This window comes from Dinoponera quadriceps, unplaced genomic scaffold (assembly GCF_001313825.1).
Source record: "Dinoponera quadriceps isolate SergipeBrazil2010 unplaced genomic scaffold, ASM131382v1 scaffold113, whole genome shotgun sequence".
NCBI classification, from domain to species: Eukaryota; Metazoa; Arthropoda; class Insecta; order Hymenoptera; family Formicidae; genus Dinoponera; species Dinoponera quadriceps.
In genome coordinates, this window is record NW_014554899.1 from 3,770,420 (window position 1) to 3,794,322 (window position 23,903).

General features: G+C 40.9%; 1 protein-coding gene across 5 annotated transcripts in view; it reads left to right on the forward strand.

Annotated features, from left to right (window-relative positions):
* Positions 1–23,903, forward strand: part of LOC106742586 (potassium channel subfamily T member 2) — a 157,569-nt gene that overhangs the window by 77,989 nt on the left and 55,677 nt on the right. For all 5 annotated transcript variants that reach the window (XR_001374282.1, XM_014615697.1, XM_014615694.1 and 2 more), the window contains exons 2-4: positions 17,584–17,663; positions 19,314–19,413; positions 21,687–21,885. Coding sequence is in view for 4 of the 5 variants with exons in the window: in XM_014615697.1 (XP_014471183.1) it covers positions 17,584–17,663; positions 19,314–19,413; positions 21,687–21,885 (379 nt within the window). In the remaining variant the exon portion in view is untranslated. The remainder of the gene's footprint in view (positions 1–17,583; positions 17,664–19,313; positions 19,414–21,686; positions 21,886–23,903) is intronic.

Genomic DNA, 23,903 nt, shown 5'->3' on the forward strand with positions numbered 1-23,903 from the left:
CTCCGATGTCGCGATACTAAATGTCAGCGTGGATGCGAATATTTTATGAGCGCCTCTCCAGGGCATCGTAAACCGAAATTCCGGGACCCATCCATCCGCATCGCGAATAGGAGCTCGAGAAATGACGGTGTCTCGGCGACGGGCAGCGATAACACCGCGTTATCGCGGCCGGATGTTCTAGCGAGAACTATCGTCGCGGAGAAGCAAGCTACGTCGACGAAAGTCACTTTCGTAAACGCGCGTTACCGTTAATTCTACTTTAAATAATTCTTTGTCCCTTTTCCGCAGCTGCAGCTGTGAAACGGTAGAAATTGTGGGGATTTTGCGACTCCAGGGTGTTCCATGGCAGAAAGTTTCGAGAATCCGCAACGCGTTAACGGGCTTAAACACGTCCGCCGGATTATCTTCCCAAAAAGAATTCTGAAACTGCGTTGATCTTTTTTAATTCGCGCTCGTGTGTGCAACGCGTGATACGCATTGCACGGCGGGAACAACTCCGTCGCGAGTCGTATCGCCGGATTTGGAATTTCGTTTGTGGTTATCGTATCCGATTAACATGCATTCGTGTCGGAATTTACACTCGGGCTAAACTCGAGCATCAAGGGAGTCCGCTATCTACCACGAACGTAGGGATAAGTAACTTGGATTGGTTTTTAATTTTTCTCTTGTATACAAACATAAAAGATTGAAGGAAGGAAATGGGAATAAGACAAACATCATATATAGTTTTGTGTCATTTATTTACAATAGCCAAAAACATTTAATAAAAATAGGACTATGAAAAAACTAGACTATTGACACCAATCTATTCTAAGCAACTGGTTTCGTAAATTGGACCACAGGTTTCCTATCCATCCTACAATCCGATTCCCAAAACCAATGAAATTAATTAACCTACAATCTAAGAAAATTGCTCAAACCGTTAAAAAAATACCAAAAGAAAGAAAACTAACCATTAAACTACAATGGAAGGGCACAAATAAATTATATATTCTAGTAAACTGATAATTGAAAATATATTTGTGGGCTTTTGAAATAATTACATTTTTGGTAGGCTTACCAAATTGACAGTTAACTTTTTTGTGACATAAAGTAGGTTTTTGAACGTCTTTAACGGTTCAACCCGAAGAAACACTTTTCTAACACGATAATATGATCAGCTGAAACTTTTCCCATATCTCAAATAAACGTAGTCTCGCTAGAGCCATTCACATATCAGTTTTTCTTCATAACATATCTTCTTATTGTAGCTTTAGAAACTCCATACACCCTACTACATTCATTCAAACCATAGTCCCTATTTTTATCCGCCGCAACGGCATTTGCAATTTATTTTCAATCCATTTTCCATCCGCTTTGCATCATTTTGAATCTGAAAGTTGAAAGAAAAGAGAACGTTTTCGAGCTTCTAGCAGTAATGAAACACGTCGTGTCCTGTGTTGGACATTGCGACGGTCTACTATAAACAACTCGTACTAGTTCAGATTAGGCAACTTGTAAGTTGCATCAGAAAAACATATTTTTATTTTTTATATTTTTGTCTTATATATTTTAATCATTATATTATGTATTTTATATAAAAACAGATACATCACATTGTATTTAAGATAATATACTTTTCATTAGTAACGTTTAAAACTGTGCTACTTACAGAATGCGGAAAAAATCTGATTCGAGATATCAGGAAAAATAATATTCACACACCACTACTTTCCAAGTCTCAACGAGAGTGAGCGGAATGGCTACACTGAGAGACCTATTTAGTTAACTGTTGGATTATGAAAAGCAAAATTTGGTCCTCTGAGCTAAATCTTTTTCTCATTTTTGCTTCAGAGAACCAAACCTTTGATTCAAGGAACCAACTCTGGTTCTCACAATCAAAATATTTATTTACCCATATCCAAACAAGAATTTTATTTGAGACAACTAAATTGATTTTCTCAGTGTGCCTCGTTGTTCTACCACACTTAAGCCAGTGTACCCATCATGACATTGCAAATATCTCTCTTTTTCAAAATACATGGTGGTCCAATCTAAGAGCCGGTCCAAATTCGGACCCCTTCTCCCCTATTTTTCGGCCCGAAATTCGTCCGAGAGCCCGCTCGACCGAGCCTCCGTAAACTTTCGCGCGAAAAGTGCCACGGCTATAAAAGACGGCCCCTACACTTTTCGCCGGCCGCTTCTTGCCGCCATCGATGTTGAATTCGCGCTGGATACATACAATTAGCCCGGGGCTAATTTAACATTTGTGTGTCATGTCGGTCGTACAAAAGCAAGGACACTCCCTCGACGGACGGGCAACCGTAATGCAAACCATATTATCTTGATTACTGCGCCACGCGTCGTCATGTGGCGCTTATGCGGGAGAATCCTCCTCTCTCCTGGTCTCACGAAATTATTTATACACGCTCGCCATCGGGAGAGATAGCCGTCCGACACGCAATTCCGCGCACGCGTTACGCACGGTGAATGCTCCCGAGATGCGAATGTACGCGAACTGTTACCGGCCGCGGCCGTGGAGTTACTTTAACAACCTTTCTTCATCACCCCGCAATCGCCACTGCGAATGCCACGGGGAAGATGAACGTCAATGACTCCCAGAGCGGAGGACGCGACAGAGGATGCGACGTGACCCGCTTCGGCGTCCCTCCGGCAACGCGATACCCGTTTACTCGGGCGTCGTTGAATGTCGTCGCGTGAGGATTCCCTTTCCTATTTTTTCTTCTTTTTTTTTTAATTTCTTCTTTGCAAAAGATATTTCGACCTGACAGCGCGTGCGAATTAATTGAACTTGGAGTGGACACCGCGACGAGGTGGTTTTATCAACGACGACGACTTTCCTGAGCGAGCGAACTCTTTGGAACTGCCTTGGAGAACGCGCAGGCGAAACGTGTCTCCCTCTTGTTTATTTTTTTATTTTTTAGCAGTAGCTCAGCGCGCGATCTGTTCGTCTGGAAGGCACTGATTGGTTTAGTTAGATAATTAGTTAGATAATTAGTTACGTCGAAGCCGCGCAGTGCCCACGGAAATTAGCCGGGGTCCGTTCGCTCGCGATATTCCGCGGCAGTGTGCCTATAAGTGCACTCGGTCCATTACTTAATTACTGCTCTCCTGACGAGTGATTAATTATAAGCGCGGTTAATTAGAAACGGGACACGTATCGACTAAGAGACTCGCGGCTCGTATCCTCCCTCCCTTCTTCCCTCACTCTCTTCGATAAGACGGTTATTTTTTTGTTTCATTTTCTATTTAAACTAAGACACTATATATATATATACACACACATATATATATATACACACACACACATATATATATATATATATGTGTGTGTGTGTATATATTTCTGCTATAGGACGCATAATAGCCATTTCCAATGAATCTTTCACTGGCCAGAATTAATGAAATGTAAGATAAAGAAGCAAAATGGAAATATTTCCACTAAATTAACATATATTCATCGATTATCGCTATAATATTGTTTTACTTATAGTTTTGAAGACTTAGTCCAATTTTCTTTCGATCTTTTAACGATTTTTTTCGGTTTCTTTCCGCAGATGATTGAAAAAAAACGAATTTTTCAGTTTTTCTACGGATTTTTTCGGTTTCTTTCCGACCAAAAATGGAAAAAAAACAGTTTTTTTAACTATAATATTTATAGATTCAACTAACAAGATTTTCACTGATTCAACTTAAGAGAATATTTTATACTCTTTCTCTCTCTCTCTCTCTCTTTCTCTGGTTCCGTCACTAACTCTCTCGCGTACAGTGGACATGTTTGCTATCGATTCGAAGCGGGAAAAGCAACGATGGAATTGCGTTTCCGCACGACAGTTTTTAAACACGATAACATGCGACACGCGGAATTATCGTGACCAGACCACGTGTCTCGGAATGAATATTGCAAAACACACGGCGATGTTATCTCGAGCGATGCTTATTTTCCGCTCCCGCCCTGGTCTCAGACAAAACGTGTGTTTTCGCAGGAACGAAAGTTTCGCGCGTATCCCATGGCACCGTTTCGGTGTCTCGCGATTCGCGGGATTCGCACGAGCGTTATCGGGACAAGAGTGGAGGAGGGAAGAAATGGAAGGAGGAAGTACTTTTTCTCCTTTACGGATGTATCGCGATCCTCACCTAGATTTAAGTCCAGTGCGAGCTCATCCGGCGATTAGTAGATATATTAAATCTATTTTATACTACACGAATCACACTTGCTCCATCTTTTTTCCGCTCGTCCGTTTTGTACTGTTGCTTCCGGAACCCCAATCGAGTACAAAGGATACCGAGAACTTTGGGGCGCAATCGGGCGAAAGGATTTTTCAATTTGCGAGCATGACGTGGAACGCGTAACATACCTGTGTGCGAAATGCAGTGTCTGAAATTTCGTTTTCTCTCTCTCTCTCTCTCGCTCTCTATAGCTGACGTATACTATCGGACAGATACTGGGAACTACCACACGAGCTGACGTATACAGCGCGCTGTTTCATCTAGTTTCCAGTTTCGAAGGATACACGTAAGCGTTGGGGCCGTTGCACACGTATATACCGCGTTACGACATATTACGGTAATAAAGCGGTCAATGGAGTGCAAGGTTGCCGATAGGTATTTTTATGCGCCGACCGACGTCGTGGTTCTATTCGCGGCGCGCGATGGCAGGTTGGTATATAATTATAGACGAACGAGACATAGAACGGTAATATATCTCGGTTATAGATAGATAACGGGCGATCCTCACGTGAACCCGTATTCGCGACGTTGAAAGATTAACATTCTCAATCGAATGTTTTCAATTCAAACCGACCGACCGAGAGCGAGAGAGAGAGAGAGAGAGTTCGGCCGCTTTTTACGCTCGACTCGTGAATTATTACCGACCGGCGGAATTCTCGGAGGTGTCGCATACGTTATGCCCGCGGTATATCGGTTCGCGTGTCCTGATTCGGCTTGTCTGTCGTGAATCCGACGTGAACGTCGCTTTTGTTTCACAAATTGCAAAAAAGCAAAGGAGGGAGGGAGAGAGAGAGAGAGAGAAACGACGTACTCTTCGTCTTTTATCTTGTGTCAGACGGATCGTGACGGAAGCAAACGTTTTATCGCCGGCGAGGAAAAGCGGTCTAACCATTGAACGGCAAATATCGTGGTTGGTTCTCGCACCGTGCGCACATAGTGAAGAACATTTTGTACTTGTGTTGAAATCAGTTTTTATTAAAATTTTTAACATACCCGTGTATTAAATTAACATATTGTGTATATGTTATCTCAATATTCTGTACTGAATCGATATTCAATACGTGTTAAAATAACACATTTTATACTTCAATGTCGATTGACATATTACGGATATTCATTTAATTATATATTAATTTTTGACACAATATCTGTGTTACTTTTCAACATATTCACCTTGTGTTAAATTAACACAAAAATTTATGTAAACCGTTTGAGATATGTGAAATGTGTTAAATTTAACAAAATTTTTTATTGTACGTGCTATCGATGGAGTCGGTGTCGACCGAAAGCTGCGTTCGTTTCAGACATGGTTTTTCATCTTTTGATTAACTTGTGCTTTAGACTTAAATTGATGATAATACAAAGGTCGCGTTTTTCTATTTATGATTAATCATTAAACTGATGATTTTGTAGTGGTAATTTTTAAAGTTTAATAATTAACCATGAGTAGAAACAATATAATTCTTATATTATTTCCAGATTACATTTAAGTCTAAACCACAAATTAACCGGAAAATGAAAAGCTTTAATCGGGTTATTGCTTTCGATTGTCCGTCGAGAGGATAATTTCGCGCGTGGTGGAACACATGTTGCCGAATACTCGCAATGGAACACTTCCCCGCCGCCGCGAGTTTTGTCTCTTGGCTGTAGATTTCGCGTGTCTGATGCGACGGGCTACACGACTTCTCCATTATGGTCTGGCGAGTAGACTGTTAATTTATTTAGGCGAAAAATGTTATGTTAATTGCGTCGAGTAATTTCTCGACCGCAAACGCTCATATACGAGCTCGGCACACACACACACACACACACACACACACACACACACACGATGTATGCCAGAATGAAAATTTAACTTTGCAACGTTTTAATTTCGCCGCGCAATTTCGATAAAAATTAAATAAATAAATTTGTAAATTTGCGTTCAAGTGGTCGCATGCGTGTCGAACTCGTTTCCACGCAATCTACCACAAGCGGAAGCGATTGACGTTGGGAATAAACGGCGAAAGACATACCTGTCGGCAAGCTGCGTAATTCATAGATCGAGAAGTACGAAAGAGGGAGAGAGAGAGAGAGAGAGAAGATAGACGCACGTGTCGACCGGCCGAATTTCCTGCCGGTTAAAAGCGTTTACGGTCATCAGGTGGCTCGTAAATACCGGATCGGCATAATGTATCGCGGCCGGTCAGTGGATCCCGCTCGCGCGCAGCCGCATTTCCCGCCAGAAACGATCGCTCGATAATTCCGCGGCGTAGCACGCATTTTTATACATCGACCTCTCGGCATACATCCCCTCCGCCTCCCGAAAGAGAACCGCTTAATCTACTGCTTACTTATTTATCGCGAACGATAAAAGATGAAATGGCGAGTCCGAAGACTCGTCGAGGACTTGTCGACGACCTCCTTTTCGAAGATTGAATTTTCGCGCGACGTAAAGGGATCGTCAGTTTATCGGGGGCCATAAGGCGATCTCTCGCTTAATAACTCGAGAAGGATTACTGGAGAGACGGGCGAAAGTAACGTTAACGTCTTATGAAACGCTCACGGCCGTCCGATTGCGCGTGGAGGAAGAGTTTCCGACGAACAATGGTGGGCGTCTATGAATAAGCGAGCCGACAATGTTATCGCGAGAGGGAGAGCCGAAGTTCGGAAGTGCTCCGGCGGACTATTTACGGCGCTAAGTTGTCCGTTGAACTTTCTGTTTATTAACGGGCGGCGTCGGTGTTGCGTGGGACGTCTTCGGAAGAGAGACCCGGATGCGGCGCACGATGCGGAGAATGATGAGAAACGGCTGGCCGGCTTTATAAATTGCCCGAGGCGATATCTTCAATTAGAGTTATGATATCCACTTCCATGCGAGCGAAGCGATTCTCTTCCCCGGGTTCCGTACTATTGCTTTAAACGGGCGAGCTCGATGGGGCGTCGCGGAACGGCCGACTGCCTAAAATAAATGAAGAGGAGGCGTCGCTCCGAGCGCCGGAGGAAATTTTTCTTCCGCTGATTTAGCGAGAGAACTCCGCGAAAAAATAACGACGGCCGGAAAAAGAACAGCTCGGGCTCATTTATAACGGCGTAATCGTGCGATAACGGGAAGTGTGCAATAACGTAACAACGTTACAATTCGAACCTGTGAAAACGAATAGCGCCGTCTTCCATGAGAGAATCATGTACATCCAGTATTGGAGACCGGCGAGATACCAATTCAGTATTGAAAAATGGATTTCATGTTATGATACCACGCTTTGCCAATGCTTTGTATAAGCGGGAGATATCGGTAACGTGGAGCTTCAATAGCTCAGTGATGAGAAAGCGGTTGCCCGCTCAACGGAAGACCCAAGCTTGATTCCAGCCAAGTTTTGTCTCGTTCCGATGTTTTTCACCTCATATGATATAAAAAATGTACGTCTGCGAATACAAACCAATACAAATTTCGGCCATATTCTAACCTTCTCCCTGCAATATTTGACAATCGAAGGGAGGAGTTTGATGCAAAAATCGGTTAGCTTCATTTTTTGAAATTGTACAGTATCAATAAAAATTTGCATAACTTACTTTGAAAAACATGTTCATACTGTACAATTTCGAAAAACGAAGCTGACCGGTTTTTGCACTGAGCTCTTCAATTGTAATAATAGTCATTATTGCACAAAAATTGCTATTGTAATACTATCTTTCAAATCTTGACCCATTGTTATCATATCGGTATTCCGCCAATGTCAAATTAGTATTGGCATTTACTACTGTTCGCTAGAAATCAATATGATGAGCTAGTATCTCGTCAGCAGTTATTTCTTACTTAGATTCCCGCGAAATAGAACGCGTGATATCGAGTTGGAAGCTCTCGAAGAAGAAGAAGATGATGATGATAAGGAAATTTCAAGCGAAGCACCGTTATGATAGCGTATTCAAATTTTCATGCAGCCGAATCTCGAGTTCGCAGTTACGGCCATTTCCGCGATTCGTATTTCGCTTAATAATACACGCGAATCAAGAGTCAAAATGCCGAGGTTGCGCCGCATCCACTGTGGTTGGCTTGGTTTCGTTCGGCTGATTCGTTCGGCCATTCGACGAAACGTATGATTTCACTTCATAAACGTAACATTACGTATTACAGTATAATTTGACACGCATGGCGAACGACAAAGTCCAACGAAAGAAAGATTTTTAACGATTTCAACGTGAAGCGATGCCCCCCCCNCCCGCCCTTTCCATCACCTATATCGATTGAAGATGCCTCGATTGAAAGGCGGAAGACCGGAGTCGCCTGTAAGCCTCTTGTTCCTCGTCGAGAGTTTAATTAACCGGCAATCGCAAGCTTATTCCACATCAAATACTTTAATACTTTGTCGGTACTTACGAAAAAAGGTTAATAATAGCTCAAGGATGAGACTGATAAATAGCTCGATTAAATTCTCGAGGACCCTCTTTACAGAAATTGCTACTGTTTTACACAATATGCGATATACTTTTGATGCGAAGTTACCTAATGATCGTTAAATGAATAATATCCAGGCGAGTAAAATGCGGAAATGAGTTTCAATTTAACGATGCTTGAAACGCTAAACGGAAAGCCCGCCGCGGCTCTTGTTTTATTTCAATTATTTCCCATTTCATTATTTTATTCGTTGCCGGCTTGTTTTTTCACTGAACAATAATTTAAGCGACACTCGCGGATGGACTTGCCTCTTAACGCCTGTTTTTAGCCATTAAATTATTGAAATTAGAGTTAATGGCGCCATCATTCGTGCTAAAAGTGTTAATAATACGAGGGTCATTCAAATATAAGCCGGATTTTTTTTTACAGATTTATTAGTAACAGATAAAATTACAAAAGTGATATATTATTTTTCTACGTGGTTCCCTTCAACGAAAATGCATTTTCTCCACCGGATAGGCAACTTCTTGATCCCCTCATCAAAAAAAGGAGAAGAGCGCTCCAACAGCCAACTGCGCACGTACTGCTCCACCGCTGCGTCGTCGTTAAATCTTTCCCCTTCTAAAGCCTCCTTCAGGGGTCCAAGTGAAAGTCACATGGGAATAAATCGGGGCTATAAGGAGGGTGATCAAGAGAAGTGTAGTACATTTCTCCGAGTTTATCGCGGGTTAAGGCTGCTGTATGCGGCCGCGCGTTGTCATGGAGAAGCAAAACGTCGCAAATGGGTTGCCGGCGTCGTTTATTGCGATAAGCAGTTCTTCCAATACTTATGCCCACCTTTGATGAGATTTCGACAATAGTTAGGCGTCGGTCATCTTCCACAAGTTCGCGAACGACCCGAATGTTCTCATCAGTGACACTCGATCGCGGACGACATTGGTGACTTTCGTTTTCCACAGCATCACAACCACTGCGAAATTTGTTGGCCCAATCAAACACTTGGGTTCTTGACAGGTTACCATCTCCAAACTGTGCTTGGAGTCTGGTCAAAATTTCAGTCGGTTTGACGCCTTCGTTGGCGTCATGAAATTGGATGATAATATGTTGCACAATAGGTCGTAGGTACCTTTTGTTCAGTCATGATGCTACTGACGAGGGAACAGCAGCTGAGGAATGTTGCAGGGGGGCGCTCTCTTCCACAAACCTTTACCTAACTGCCTGGAGCCTCGGCCCGCTTGCGGCTCTTTCTGAATCCGCAGGTAAAAAATCTGGTTTATATTGACCCTCGTAAATTCATACCAGCCATTACACGCAGGGTCAGTGCAGATGTATATACTTTGTAGGACGCGGAAAGTTCATAAAAGTCGAGACGACACTTTCTAAAACTCATTACCGCGAATTGACTTCTCTCAGCGGCCATCCAATCCGGACGGGTCATCCGTGTTATCAAAACGAAAGTATTTCGCTCCCATTTAGGCTCCAGTGATTCTTTGCTTTGATCATGTATTGCTTTCATGTATTTGTGAATTGCCGCTACAACGCGTGTATATATATATATATATATATATATATTAATTCGCGATTCAGCAGACAGATAATTATGAATTTAATTTAGTTCAATCTAATTGCTCGCTTAAACGTTTTTTCTATTCGCCGTTATGATTGGACAGCTGCGTGTATGTGTGGGAAATTACTAACGGCGATAATTTACAAATCACACATATTCAGGATAATATATAATTCAATTAATCATGCAATTTATTCTCGTTAGATATGCGATGTTTGACGGCGAGTTTCAGTTGAATTTACAAATAACTGGGTATAATTTGTAATTGAGTTTAATAATTAGTTATATTCATGGAAGAAACTCGCGATCAAAAGAAATGTCGAAAGGAAACGTTGATTGCAGTCATATCGTGGTTTCACACAAATGGGCGAAATGAAACGACGGAATATATATCGGGATAATCCGCAAGATAATAGTATTTCAAGAACTTGCTACAAATCGAGGCTGAATGGAGAGCCATGGAGTTTCAGTGGTACGAAGCTCCGGTGGTTTTACCATTGCTCTTCGTCCGTCGGGAGTGAAACACGATGACTAATCTCGTTGCCAGAATTTTGAACGTTCCGTTCTTGACGTAGCAATTACGTAATTTCGGTTTTACTCGCTTCGAAACGTCCAACTAAATCATAATAAATGTCCGTATACTCATATAGCCGAAACATGTAACGAAAACCACAAACTAAAACATCTTATTAATATTAAGCAATAATAGTAAGAGCAATTCGCTCTCATATTGTTATATGAGACCACGCAAAATTTTGAGTTATTAATGATTGAAAATGGCAATATATAAAGAATTTCTTAATTAATAACTCAAAAATTTGCATGGTTATTTACAAAATGGTAGAGGATTTTTTTGTTCACAATAGCCTAATCTAGAAATATATGTTGCACTTAACGACCGACATTAGTATATTGAACCTTGAATCTCGAGTTTTAAATCTGTCGTTGAATACAATTTCCACCATATACCTGTAGACCGGGCCATTTTTAACAAAAAGGTCCTTTTGCAAATAACTACAAAAATTTTTGAGTTGTTAATTAAAGAAGCTTCTGTGATGACTATTTTCTATAATTAAAAATTCATTTTATGTGGTTGTTTATAAAATGGTATAGGACTTTTTTGTTCATATTGATTTAAACTACAAATATATGACGGATAGTATGATTTGCATCAGACATCCTATGTGAAAAACAAGATTTTTAATCAACGATTTGAACATATGTTCGCTATCTCATCGGAAAAGGGGATAATCTCAACTTTCGAATGCATTTGGTTTCACGTCACTAGGACTTTTCTACGCGAAGATATCGACGAGCGAATCCTTTGTCAGAGACCGAGGCCCCGTTATAGTGTTGCACCGCTCGTCCTCTGCAGAAGAGGTATCAAGTGCGACGCGCGGACGCACTACAATGTATCTCGCGTATCTGCCGCTGCAGCGATGGCAGGATCATTTTGCGCCGCTTGTAAAAAACTTGAAGCTCTTTGAATGTTCCGTCTCGGCGGAAAATTGACATAAAAACGTGAATTCTCCTCGGCTTTCCGCGTAGTACGCGTTTATGATCATCGCGTGTGCATTTATCGTGACATGTATTCACGTGTATAATTGCGACACGTGTTAACACGTTGACCGCCTAACGTAGATCGGGTATGTTTCTCCCGGGGCCCAAATTCATACTGAACCGCACTGTAACACATTACCAATATACCGGCCTGTAATTAATTTGTTTGTTTTACCAGCGTAACATAAATTGTTTTGTTTTGGAGAATATCACCAAAAAATAAGATAATGTGATAATATTTTCATTTGCATGATGGTATGAGAGCCTGTTAATATAATATTTTATACATTTATATATGTGTTTATATATATTATTTTTATAATATACCTGCGTTACAAATGGAAACTATTGCGAGTTACTTGTAAAATCCTGCTAAATTGGGCGAAGAAAAGCGTCGAAATCGGGTGACGGGGTCTCCACGGAAAGATGGCCGTCATCCAGATTTGGGTGACGCGGTGGTCAACGTGTTAAAGTGGGTATACATTGAGCGAACGAATAATGAACGTGTAATATGGATGTATATGAATATTCGCGTCTAAATATTTTGGATAAACCACCTTATGAGCAAATTGGCCCAAATTTTCCGCTCGGATTCGTTATAGCATGCACTGAGAAAAAAGTATTAAAAAATTCATTTGTACGACGTAAGATTTATTTCATATAAATAAGGTTTATTTCACAGAAGTCGATAAAAGTCGAGACGATCCTTTCTGGAACTCATTACTGCGAATTTACCTCTCTCAGCGGCTATCCAATCCGGACAGGATACGGTCATCTGTGTTATCAAAACGAAAGTGTTTCGTTCCCATTTAGCTTCCAGTGATTTTTCGCTTTGATCGCACATTACTTTGTGAATTACCGCTGTAACATGTATATTAATTCACAACTCAGCGGACACGACTTTTATGAACTTCTGTGAAACGAACCTTATATACCCCGACAAATAGATGTTTAAGTGCTTTTTTCTCAATGTACACATTTTCCAAATTGTAATAATAACGAAAATTTGCATTCGCTGTTCGTTCTTTGTTCATTCGTTCATTGTATATTCAGCTTTACACGTGATGTATCATTGTACAGAAATATCGAAATACACTTAGATAAATAAAAAGTATCTTAATAAAAAATATTTAATATTTCGATCATCGTAAAATATGAAGTTTTATACACAGAAAAAAATATTAGATTCAAATAAATTACCGCCATATTCCTTAATAAATTTTTATTTCGATTAAACAAATTTTATTTGATACAGGTGTATTTTATTTAATTTATAACAATTTATTATTTATTTAGAAGATATTTTTCTTGGATCAGGCAAATATTACTTCTAAGTAAAAAATATACTAAAAAGTAATAAAATAATTATTTACGTGAATCTAGCACTTTTTTGTGCTTATAATTCGCAAAATTTTACGAGAAAATTTGCGATTTATTTTTTCGAAATGACATACACATGTGATTTCGAATTACGGCACATGTTGCACGCGGTACATCGTTGTGTATCATTGTTCTACTCAATACGGGAGGGCTGTTTTGTTTTTTGTAAGCGCGCGATCGATCTCGATTGGACGAGATGCACCGGTTTTGTCATGCATTCGGCGGAAAACCCGATGCGGCTCGCAAACGACAGCTTGTGATTCCCTGGACACGATTTCAATTGGAAATCGCTGACGATCGCTGCGAGCCACATTCCCATGCGATGTAATTAGAAATGGCGTTGTAATGAAGCTGTCAATTATCCGGCGACGATGCAGCGCGTAGTTTCCGTTCCCGATTTGTCGCCACGCTGAAACGATCCCGACTGGCGACGAATGATCGATGGTCGTTAACATCGAACTTTACGGGCTCTTTCGAAGTACCGTTCTTTATAAATAATGGGGAAATCCTGATTTCTTTTTTTTATCGCAGGTGCTTATAGACGCCCGACGTTACTCTAAGTGAATAATGCTCTGTTTCAAAAAGTTTCACTTTAAATCCAACATTATTCTATATACTTCGGAATTGAATTTTTCTTCTGATAACAAGAACTATTGGTTAATTAATTAGTTAATTAATTGGTTTGTTAACTCGATTCTATGAGACGTTACTAATAAATAGTTGTGCGAGATTTCTTACTTTTTCAGAGAAAAATAATTTCGTGTGAGCAAATGTTACGCTGTCGTAGCAAATAAATGAATACGCAGGATGTTTCTTAAATACCGCCCAATATTAAGGAGTTGATTTTTGAGGTTATTTCATGAAGAAAAGCGCTCGCACAAAATACGTTCAATTCTTTATAAAGTGACCTCAAAAAACTCAACTCTTAAAATGGACGGCACTTAAGAAACACTTTGTAGACTCATTTATTGCTACAACAACAAAACGTTTGTCTTGAATGATTTTTCACCGTATGATTTGAGATACAAGACAGTATGTCTTATCTATATATTTTACAATCTATATATTTTTCTGCGCTCACGCGGAATATCGTTGGTTTTAAGACCCGAAACGGAAATTACGGATCCGATCGTAGCTATGAGAAACGTTCTTCTTTCGGGCCGAGCGTCCTCGAAACATCGGAAGCATCGGCCTACGTGTTTCGTCAGTGACGTTATTCACGGCCCGCTAAACGCTAAACTCGCCTGTGCGGCCGGTCGCGTTAAATTTACCGTGCATCGCGCGGCAAATCACGCGAGACGATATTCGCTCGCTAGAATCCAAGAGCGATATCGGCGCAATTCCGCTTTGTATCACTCGCGGCAGCGACCTTTTGCGGGCAGCCGAAGGATCCCGCGTATGCGTCGGGACCTTCGAGCTCGGCGATTTTTCACCGCGCACGTCCGCGCATCGTGGCTGAACGACGATGTTCCCGCAGCGGCGGAATACGCCGAGCGATACGCCGTCGCTTCCGTTAGATGTTTCGAGCTCGATGAGTTCGAAACGACGCGATAGTTCGACGCGATATCTCTCTCGTGCTCGTGATAACGTAAGCTCGCGGAAATTCCTCTCGCCTCTGCAATTTCGGCACGACTTTTCGAAATTCGTTTACCGGCGGTCTTTACAACTGTTTCTCGCGGCGGAGTTTATGCGCAAGGCGTGTAAGAGTCGACGGGCGACCCGCGGCGCGACACAGAAGCCGCCTCTATTATCGGGTCGCTGTGACGCGTGCGTATAATTTTGCCACTTTTCGCGATAACGTTAACACACCCCTATGTGGAGCAACGGCGACACACCCACGCCTTCTATCTTATCAAGGTCCTCCTCTCTATAATTAGCCGTATGTATCATTAATCTCTGACATTTAATTCTTACTTGCCGCCGTCGCGCGAGATACTAATTATACCGCGGACGAATCTGCTATCTCATATCGCGCGGTTATAAAAAGAAGCACACGTTTACATATTTCCATTTGGGCAAATTCTGACACGATTCGGATAACGCGGATCCGTTCCGCCTAGGCGGAACGATAACGTTAGCGGCTTATGTCTGTTTCCACCGTCATGATTTAAGTTTAATCGACGATTAACTCGATGGAATTGACCAGTCGCATCAGTTTGGCTAATTTCTTCGAGTCAATTGTCGATCAGATTTAGACTATGGTGGTGGAAACGGGCGTAATGGCACATCGCTGGGTTTCCTTGTAATGAATAAAAATACACGACGACTTCGTCGCATCAATTCAGTAACGAGATTCACGTTCCAAATACCTTTCCCAAAAAAGGAAAAGAGAAGGAAAAGTCTGCCAACGGTCACACATGAAATTCCATCCGTTCGCTCCTCTTCGCGCGTTGGAGCACAAAGACTCAAACACCGAGTCGTTTCGTCTTTTCCGATTCGGCCGCCGATCTTTCTCGTCGGTTCGTTTTCCGCATCCGCCGAGGACGAGCGTTCAGCCTAGGTCAGGCATTCGTGACGTTATGTGTGTCAAAGAACCAGTTCAACAACTAGGAACGATCGCGTACGACAGACCGCCTGTCGACGTCGGCTCGATGACGTCATGCGACGCTATTCTCGGCAACGCCAACGCATTTACCGCGGCTAAAAATAGAGACTGCGGTGCACGACCGAGCGCGCAAAATGCCGGCCTGGCCAATGAAATCGGTCGGTGCTGCCCGCCTCGCTGCAGTAATAACAATAACAGCAACAACGGTCGTTGCACGCTCTCGACTCCGTTCCCTGACCCGCGGCCCGACACACGAGAGTGCGGCCGTGCATGACGAACTTTCGGGGTGTAATGCGAAAACGCCCGCGCGGATTTCCCGGCGATTGACGAGGGTGATACATATATAGAGAGAAAAAGAGAGAGAGAGAGAGAAAAAGAGGAGGAAAAACATTTATTATTCGTTAATTAAACGTTTATTAAACGTTTATTATGTTCTATACAAAAAAATAGTCTTAAATCGACGATAGATATTCTCATACATAAGTAAGAACATATTATAATATTCTTAGGAGATTTTTAGTCTTGAATTGAGTACAAGTAATACTTATATCAATACAATTCAATCAAATTCAATTAAATCGAGACTAAATATTTTCTAAAAAGATTATAATATTCTTCCTTATATACGAGAATATCTATCTTATCATCATTGATTTAAGACTAATTTTGTGTGTAGGGCTGGTCCTTTAAGGACGTGAAGTTAGGAATCAGAGAGAAAAATTTGCAGAATGGTAAAGACATATATGATAAAAATATATATAACAATATATAATATATAATAATAATATGACTGATATATATTAATATATGAATAATAATAGATACATACATATACATATAGTGATTAAAGATAATTGAAAATTATTAGAAGAATAATAAAATAGATTAGAAAGCTGAATAATAATGGTTACATAATATTAATAATAACAATGATAATAATAATAATAATGACGGACGGCTCCTAAGTTAGTGTACATTTATATTTCATAAATTGAGTAGGGATTAAGAAGAGAGAGAGGGGGAGAATACACGGTACGTTTTGCGACACATATCATGGAATATTCGAGAGAATATAAAGTTACCCCGCTTCGCGAGATTCCGAACATTCGTTCGTTGCACGCGACGCGTTGTGTGTGTGTCTGTGTTGTATGCCTCGCGTTCCGGCGAATAAATATGCAAACGAGATCTCTCGCGCGATGAACGTGGCAAAAATATAGCGAAAGATATTAAATGGTATTTTGGGGCGGTGATTTTTCAGACGTTGCTCCTCTTACTAATGATATCTCTAAACACAGCAGTCGACGCATAAAGGTCGAAAGCTGCAACGATATAGTGGAGTATTAATTTCACGTTGCATCTCCGAGCCTCTCGCAAAGATGTTGTCCCGCTATATTTTCCGACACGGACGGAAATAGCTCCGACGGCTGTGCGTAAGATCAGACAGCGATTAAGGATAATTAATTGACTCGCGCGTGCACGCTCGACGACGTATGTACCGTTCTTTCCACACCGTTCGATTAGTCATGCGCGTTCGATGTCTAATAATACAACGGCGTTGATTGCCGGTCGATCCTTTAATCTCTAAATAGCCGGTGCTCTTTGGACAGCGGGTTTTCCCACGTAGGCGTAGAACGGCCGACGTGTGTATTCGACCTCGGCCGTTACACGGTCGTATCTTCCAAGCGCGCAAACGCTCGCGTCAACGCGAAAGATCGCAGGCCTTGTCGTGAGAAGTAACAACGATAACGTTTGTGCTGATACGAGCACAGTTTGCGCGGAAAGATACACGGAAGTTGGGCCGGTGTTATCGAATGCGACAGTCGAGCACAATTGCAAAGTTAGATCGCGTTATAGTATAGCATTGTAGCACCCACTGCGAGTTTGCGGGAGCAGTTAACAACAATATCGTCGTGTGTCTGCTTTCAGAGTTCGCGTTGAGTACTATGTGAACGAGAACACATTCAAGGAACGACTACAGCTGTACTTCATCAAGAATCAACGCTCGAGTGAGTAAAGACTCCCCGTATCCTGTCGGTCTTTCCCTCTCGGCTTTTTCCCTCCCCGCTCATGGAGAATTTGTAATATTTACGGCGCGAGAATGTCGAGGCGGCTAAAGGGCTTCACGAATTCGATCGTTAAAATTCTCAAACTGACGCAACGACCGAGATGAAGTATTTATCGCGTCGAAAATTGCCGAGGGATTCAACTGTATTTTTTTCCTCTCTTCTTTCCGCACGCCGGAAATTGACGGTAAAATTTAACAAAGCGTCGTTTGTTTTGCCTTCGTTTCGACGGGGGTTACATCCGTCGCGCTGAAAACCGACATCGAAAAAATTAGGAATATTCTCGAGAAAAATCGGCCGAGATGTATCTACCGAGATAAATCCGAGGGCTTAACCGTGTCGCTGCGGCGCGTTGTTATATTTCCGTTGAATTCATCCTCGCCGGAAACAGCCGGATCGTCGACGGTGCCGTTCTTCCGGCGTGCCGCAAAGCGCTCGCAATTGCTCCTTTTCGGGATAACGGTGTCGTTCCGAAGGCAATTTCCAGGCTATCGCAGCCCCCGTCGTCGTCGCGAGTATCCCGCGGCGCACAATCGCGCTCCTTCGCTTTCCTTCGCTCTCCCCTATCGCTGATGACGCAGCCGATAATAGATATTGTGCCACCACCGATTCCTCTCGCCGGCTTTGACCTTTGTACCTGACCTGTGCATTAGGACGTCGTGAACCCAACAGGTCAACGCTTTGTTGTCCTTTATGGAGTTTGTCGCGGGCAAATGGTTAAAGCATCTCGTTAAAGCCAACCCGTGCGATCGATACCCGTAAGCCGGCCTTCGATCTCAGTTCTCAGTGAATCCTTAGCGTATTATGTATTATGTAACTTTCAAGGGGCTTAATATAGCAACTGTGACATGGCTTTCGTTACCGCTACATAATCCATGTATTTGTCCCCACACTTGTCTATATGTGCTCGTTATCTTCGGTCGAGACGATATTTTCCACGGGGTTATTATATTTTTAACAAATTATATATAATATGATATTGTATTTTTGAGAAAGAAATATTTAATACGCGACCATCGGTGAAACGAAAAATAATAAATCCAAGGCCGCATCAGCAACACACAATGTCTACCGGAGAAAGAATTTGATGGCAATTATCAGGATTTGGTTAAGTAGTTTCAACTCAATTATTTGGTTACTATCAACCAAATCATTTAGTACATATACTGTATTGTAATATCATATATTATATACAGTAGATGGTAATAAATTATTTTTAATGCTGTAAGAGACATATTTTTTTTAGTAACTAGATACGGATACTGAAAAAGAAATGTAAGTAGATACAGCTATGAGTTTAACATAAATAAATAAATAACTAGATATAGATTAGTGAAAATATATTTAGATATATTTCATAAAGTATATATTTTCATAGTATCAATATCTAATTATTTACCTAAAATTTATATCTGTATTTCTATCTACTTGCATTTCTCTTTCAGTATCTGTATCTAATTACTTCAAAAAACGTATCTGTTACAACACTAATGATTTGGTTGTAATAACCAAACAATTCCGTTAAATCAAATTCTGACAATTGTTACCAAATCCTTCAATGTCGTTTACGTTGGCTACGTATTCGTGTTTCAGGCTTGAGGATACGACTCGCCAATCTCTTCTTCAAGCTGCTGACATGCTTCCTGTACATATTCAGGGTCATCACCGACAACGAACCAACGTTCGCGGCATGGTAAGTCACGTTTTAAATGCCCGAGTGAGTCCTTTTGTATGTTCATGAGAGGCCGGAAACGCGCGAGTGTCGCATCGAACTGCCGTCTGTTGCGCTCAGCAGCAGATCTCCCAAGTGGAAACTTAGATATCGAAGCGACGCTCTTCGCCCGACATTCTTCGATCATTCTCATTCTCGTCATTTTCGTTAACGAATTTCGTTAAAATGCATCGGGCACGCTCGAAAGATAAAAATCCTTGAAATAAGGACGAATCCCGGGTAATCCCGGAGACATACCGTATTTCAGCACGGCGCGCGAGAAAATCGCCGGCGACGTTGGAAACGCAGAAATTGCTTCATTTGCTTCCATTTCGTTTCGTCGTCGTCCACGGGACGATTTTCCGGAAAACTTTTATCTCCGGGGAAAAGAAACTCATTCTAACGCGCGCGAGCGGCGCAATATTCATGTACGATTACGATATTATGTAACGCTCCTATCACGGTCGAGAATAAAACGCGGATAAGGCGAGGAATACGATGCACTATCGTTGCTCCCTCGTTCGTGCGAGAGAGAGAGAAAGGTATTCAACGCGGAATTCTCGATTTCTCTCCTGTAAGATTTTCGTGGTGTACGGCTTATTGCAAATTTATGTCTCCCTCCCATTCCCATCCCCCGTTATCGCTACCGGTGGCGTTCATTTGTCGCGATTTCCGTCGGTAAATTTTCGTCCGCTCGATACACTGATAATGAAATTCCACGAGATCCGCGCGCACGCATCTCGTCGTCATGAAAGCGACATTTTTGAAAGGGCCATGGGTGAAATAGGCTGATTCCTGTCTAAAAAGTGTAACGTAAATTAAACATGTTACGTTTCTTAGGTAGCTGAATACGATGGGATTATCTTTATCCGTTTAAAACCAGAGGGAAATGTTCAAAATAAGTCATTTTTTAATTATATAAGTAATAGTATGGTTATAGTTGTATAAGTAGTAATATGATTATAGTGACGATTTTATTCCAATTATTTAATTATATATCATATTTATTTCACTATGTTAGATTTGATATTTTTAGTTTTCTTAATTTTCAGCGAAAAAAGTTATAAGATTACACTATAATCAACACAAGTAATTAAATAATTGGAGCAAAATCTTCACTAATTGCATTACTATTAAAAGTGACTCATTTCAAGCCCTTTAAGAATTTACAAATTTTGACTATTTTCTACCTAGTTTCATATAATGTACTGTACGCTGAAAAATCTATTTAGTTGAAACAGAATTTAAACAGAATTTAATTAGGATATACTCAAACAAATGATTTAGTTATAAGAATCAAAATTTGTTTCTTTGAACCAAAGGTTTGATTCTCTGAAACCAAGCTGTTTTCACTTTTGTCTCAGAGATCTGAACCTTTTCAGTTCAGTAAACCAAAATTTTAGTTTCTCACAATCAAAACATTTGCTCGAACATATTCTGACTAAATTTTGTTTGAATCAGCTAAATAGATTTTTCAGTGTAGTTCCGCGTGCACTGTATATACGGAACTAAATTATTTACTTGCAATAATCAAACATTTTATTGACATATATTAACTAAATTTTCATACTTGAATCCTCCTTTCAGTATAAGCAGAAATCAGCTCAATTTACCCATCGTCTTTTGTCTCATAATAAAAGAGCGCTCCTCATACGTCGTCCGCCGATTCGCCTCGCTCAGAATTCGCAGAGATCCTCTAATACTCATTGTAACTCCATTATCAAGTTTCCGATCGAAGTTCTCGGACTTGTTAAGGGAAAAGCTCCCAGTTCCTTGACGAGAAAGCGTCAGCGATGAGAACGGTGACCTCAGATATCTGTCTTTATTCCGTAACTGGATGCTTCGGTGAGGTAACCCTCGGCCAAGGTGTACATTTTCGGCGTGTACGATTTCCATCAGCGGTCGATGCGAGAAAGTTCAATGGAGGACACACGCGTTCCCGGCTGATATGATTACACGTGAACTTTCACGAGGGGAGTGTTCCTAGCTTTCTTATTTTCCGCGCCAGTTCAAGATGCTAATATATCCCGAACGTATCTCGAGCTCCCAAATGACGCACTCGATATCGAAAAGCTATCGAGAGTCCGTCGGGCGCGAATGTCGCGCGACAATCTGTCCTTTCCTATCAACGCTCTCATCTGTCACTTACGATTCTGCCTACCTGCCTACTTGTCTGCCTTCCTTCTTTCCTTCTTCCTTCCTTCCTTCCTTCTTGCCTACCTACCTACCTATTCTTTTTCTGTCTCTCTCCGCAGTTACGGTTGCACGCCCGGCAACAAGACCGAGTTCCTCGCGTCGCAGAATTTGACGGAGGAGGAGTTTCAGGAGCACCCGACGATCAACTGGGAAGCGATTCTCTGGGTCAGGAGGCCGCTGGAGCTGTGGGTGGTACAAGTGATTTTGGCGATGGTGTCGCTAACCGAAGCCCTGCTGCTCGCATATCTCGGTTACAAGGTACGCTACTCTTCTTTATCGCGAATAGTATTAGTATCTCATTTTTTCTTACACGACAGTGTTCGTTTATTCCGATTACTTTCAAGCCGGAACGTGCGCTCGTTACGTTATCGTCTTGATCGCGTTGGCTTCATGATTCGCGACGCGATCGAGGTAGCTCTCCGTCTTTATTCCGTAAATAGATGTCTCAATAAGAAAGTGAATAAAAAATCCAAATACATCTCTTCCTCGTTATAATATACAGAATTATATTATTTTCGATTTTTTTTCATAAACGCGCCGTCATGTTTCAATTTAAGGGGATGTTCTAACTTGTTGGGCAGAAAAGATCCTCGTTTTCAAGGATTTTTCTAGAAAAAAGTATTGAAGCAATTGAGATGCAACTTTTTTTATAAATGTTTATTGACTTTTGTAAATTACGATAGTGTTTTTTGTTATCGTAGACTATGCAGTGGATCGCATATAGATGGCGTTAAAGTGGAAACTGCACAGAGTACACCTCCATTTTACAGAAATGATTGAAAATTTCTAATTGATTTAAAACATAAAAGCAGAAATATTTTTTTAATTTATATGAGTTCGTACATCGGTTGAACTATAAACAATATTAAAAACTGAAAATTGACAAAATGGCAATCTTTCAGAGATTATAATGCGATTTGCTAAAATTCTATCCTTTTTTATGGTATTGAAACAAAACTATTGTAAATATCACTTTCATCGCAGTTCAGTCTGAAGAAATATATTTTTTATAAGTATGTCAAGTTTCAAAACGATATTTTTAGTAGTTTTTTTAATAATCATTTCCGCAAATTTGAAAAGTATAGTTTCGAGAAAAATGGGTTTAAAGTTTTACATTATATTATTTTATGGTTAACTATAGGTTTTTAATAACTTACACCTGATCAACTATTCAGGGACCATAAAGTATATCTTCTGTCTTTTCGAATAAATATTATTCCGTAATTTCATTTTTATAAACTATTATATAGCCTTTTGTGATTCATTCGATGCTCGATAACCTTCAATCATTCTGCGCTGCATTTTAACCGGCAAATACTTTGGCTTGAGGGCTAATTTTTATCTCCAAGACTTCCATGATTTTTAATGAAGTTTAATATCTTTCATTTAAAATACATGCTGCTAGAGAAATAGCAATTTCGATTATTTTCAACGACGAAAAAATATTTTTCGGGGCAAATTACCACACCATAGCGTTGTTATAAAAGAACATACAACATAAAAGAACATACAACATAATATTTATACATACAATATATATACATATATATGAAAGTAGTTGAAACAAAAGACAGCTATTCGTTTTAAGCCGAGATAGAGTATGCTGGAGCTACGTGCCGCTTCAATTTACTGCTTGTATCTCTGACAGATATTCGAATTTACATTTAAAACTTTACGAGTGTATTCTTAAGGTTTCAGACTTGTGAAAATATGAAAAAGGGAAAGTCGATTTTTCCAACCCAACAAAGTGGATATCCTTTTAAAATATTATTCTCATCAAATATGCATCCGGTATATGGTTCCGCAAATACAATAAACGCGATAACGCTCGCTTCGCCAGATTCGTCGTCCTGCAATTTCTCGAGCGATCGAATTAACAGATACGCATAAAACGAAGCTCGTCTTCGCAAACGAATCGAAGATCGAACATTGGCGTATAACCCGTTCTCGTTCAGCATGCACGATTTACAGGTCAATGATTTGTGTGTTTTGAGCCGATCGAATATGTTATATCGCGAGACCGATCTGCAGTGCTTCTCTCTCTCTCTCTCTCTCTCTTTCCTCGTCCCTCGCGAGCTGTTTACTTTCATGATTTATTCGCTCGGAAAGGAAAGTTCCGCCAACTCACCTCGAATTACACGACGGTTCCATACTCGAGAGCTCGGAGGTTCAAAGAAAATTAATCGGGAAAACGCCGCGACGTCTTTGATCGGTTAAATCTTGTCGGACGCGCTTTTTTAATTTCCCTTCCGCTTTGAGATTCGGAAATTCAATGG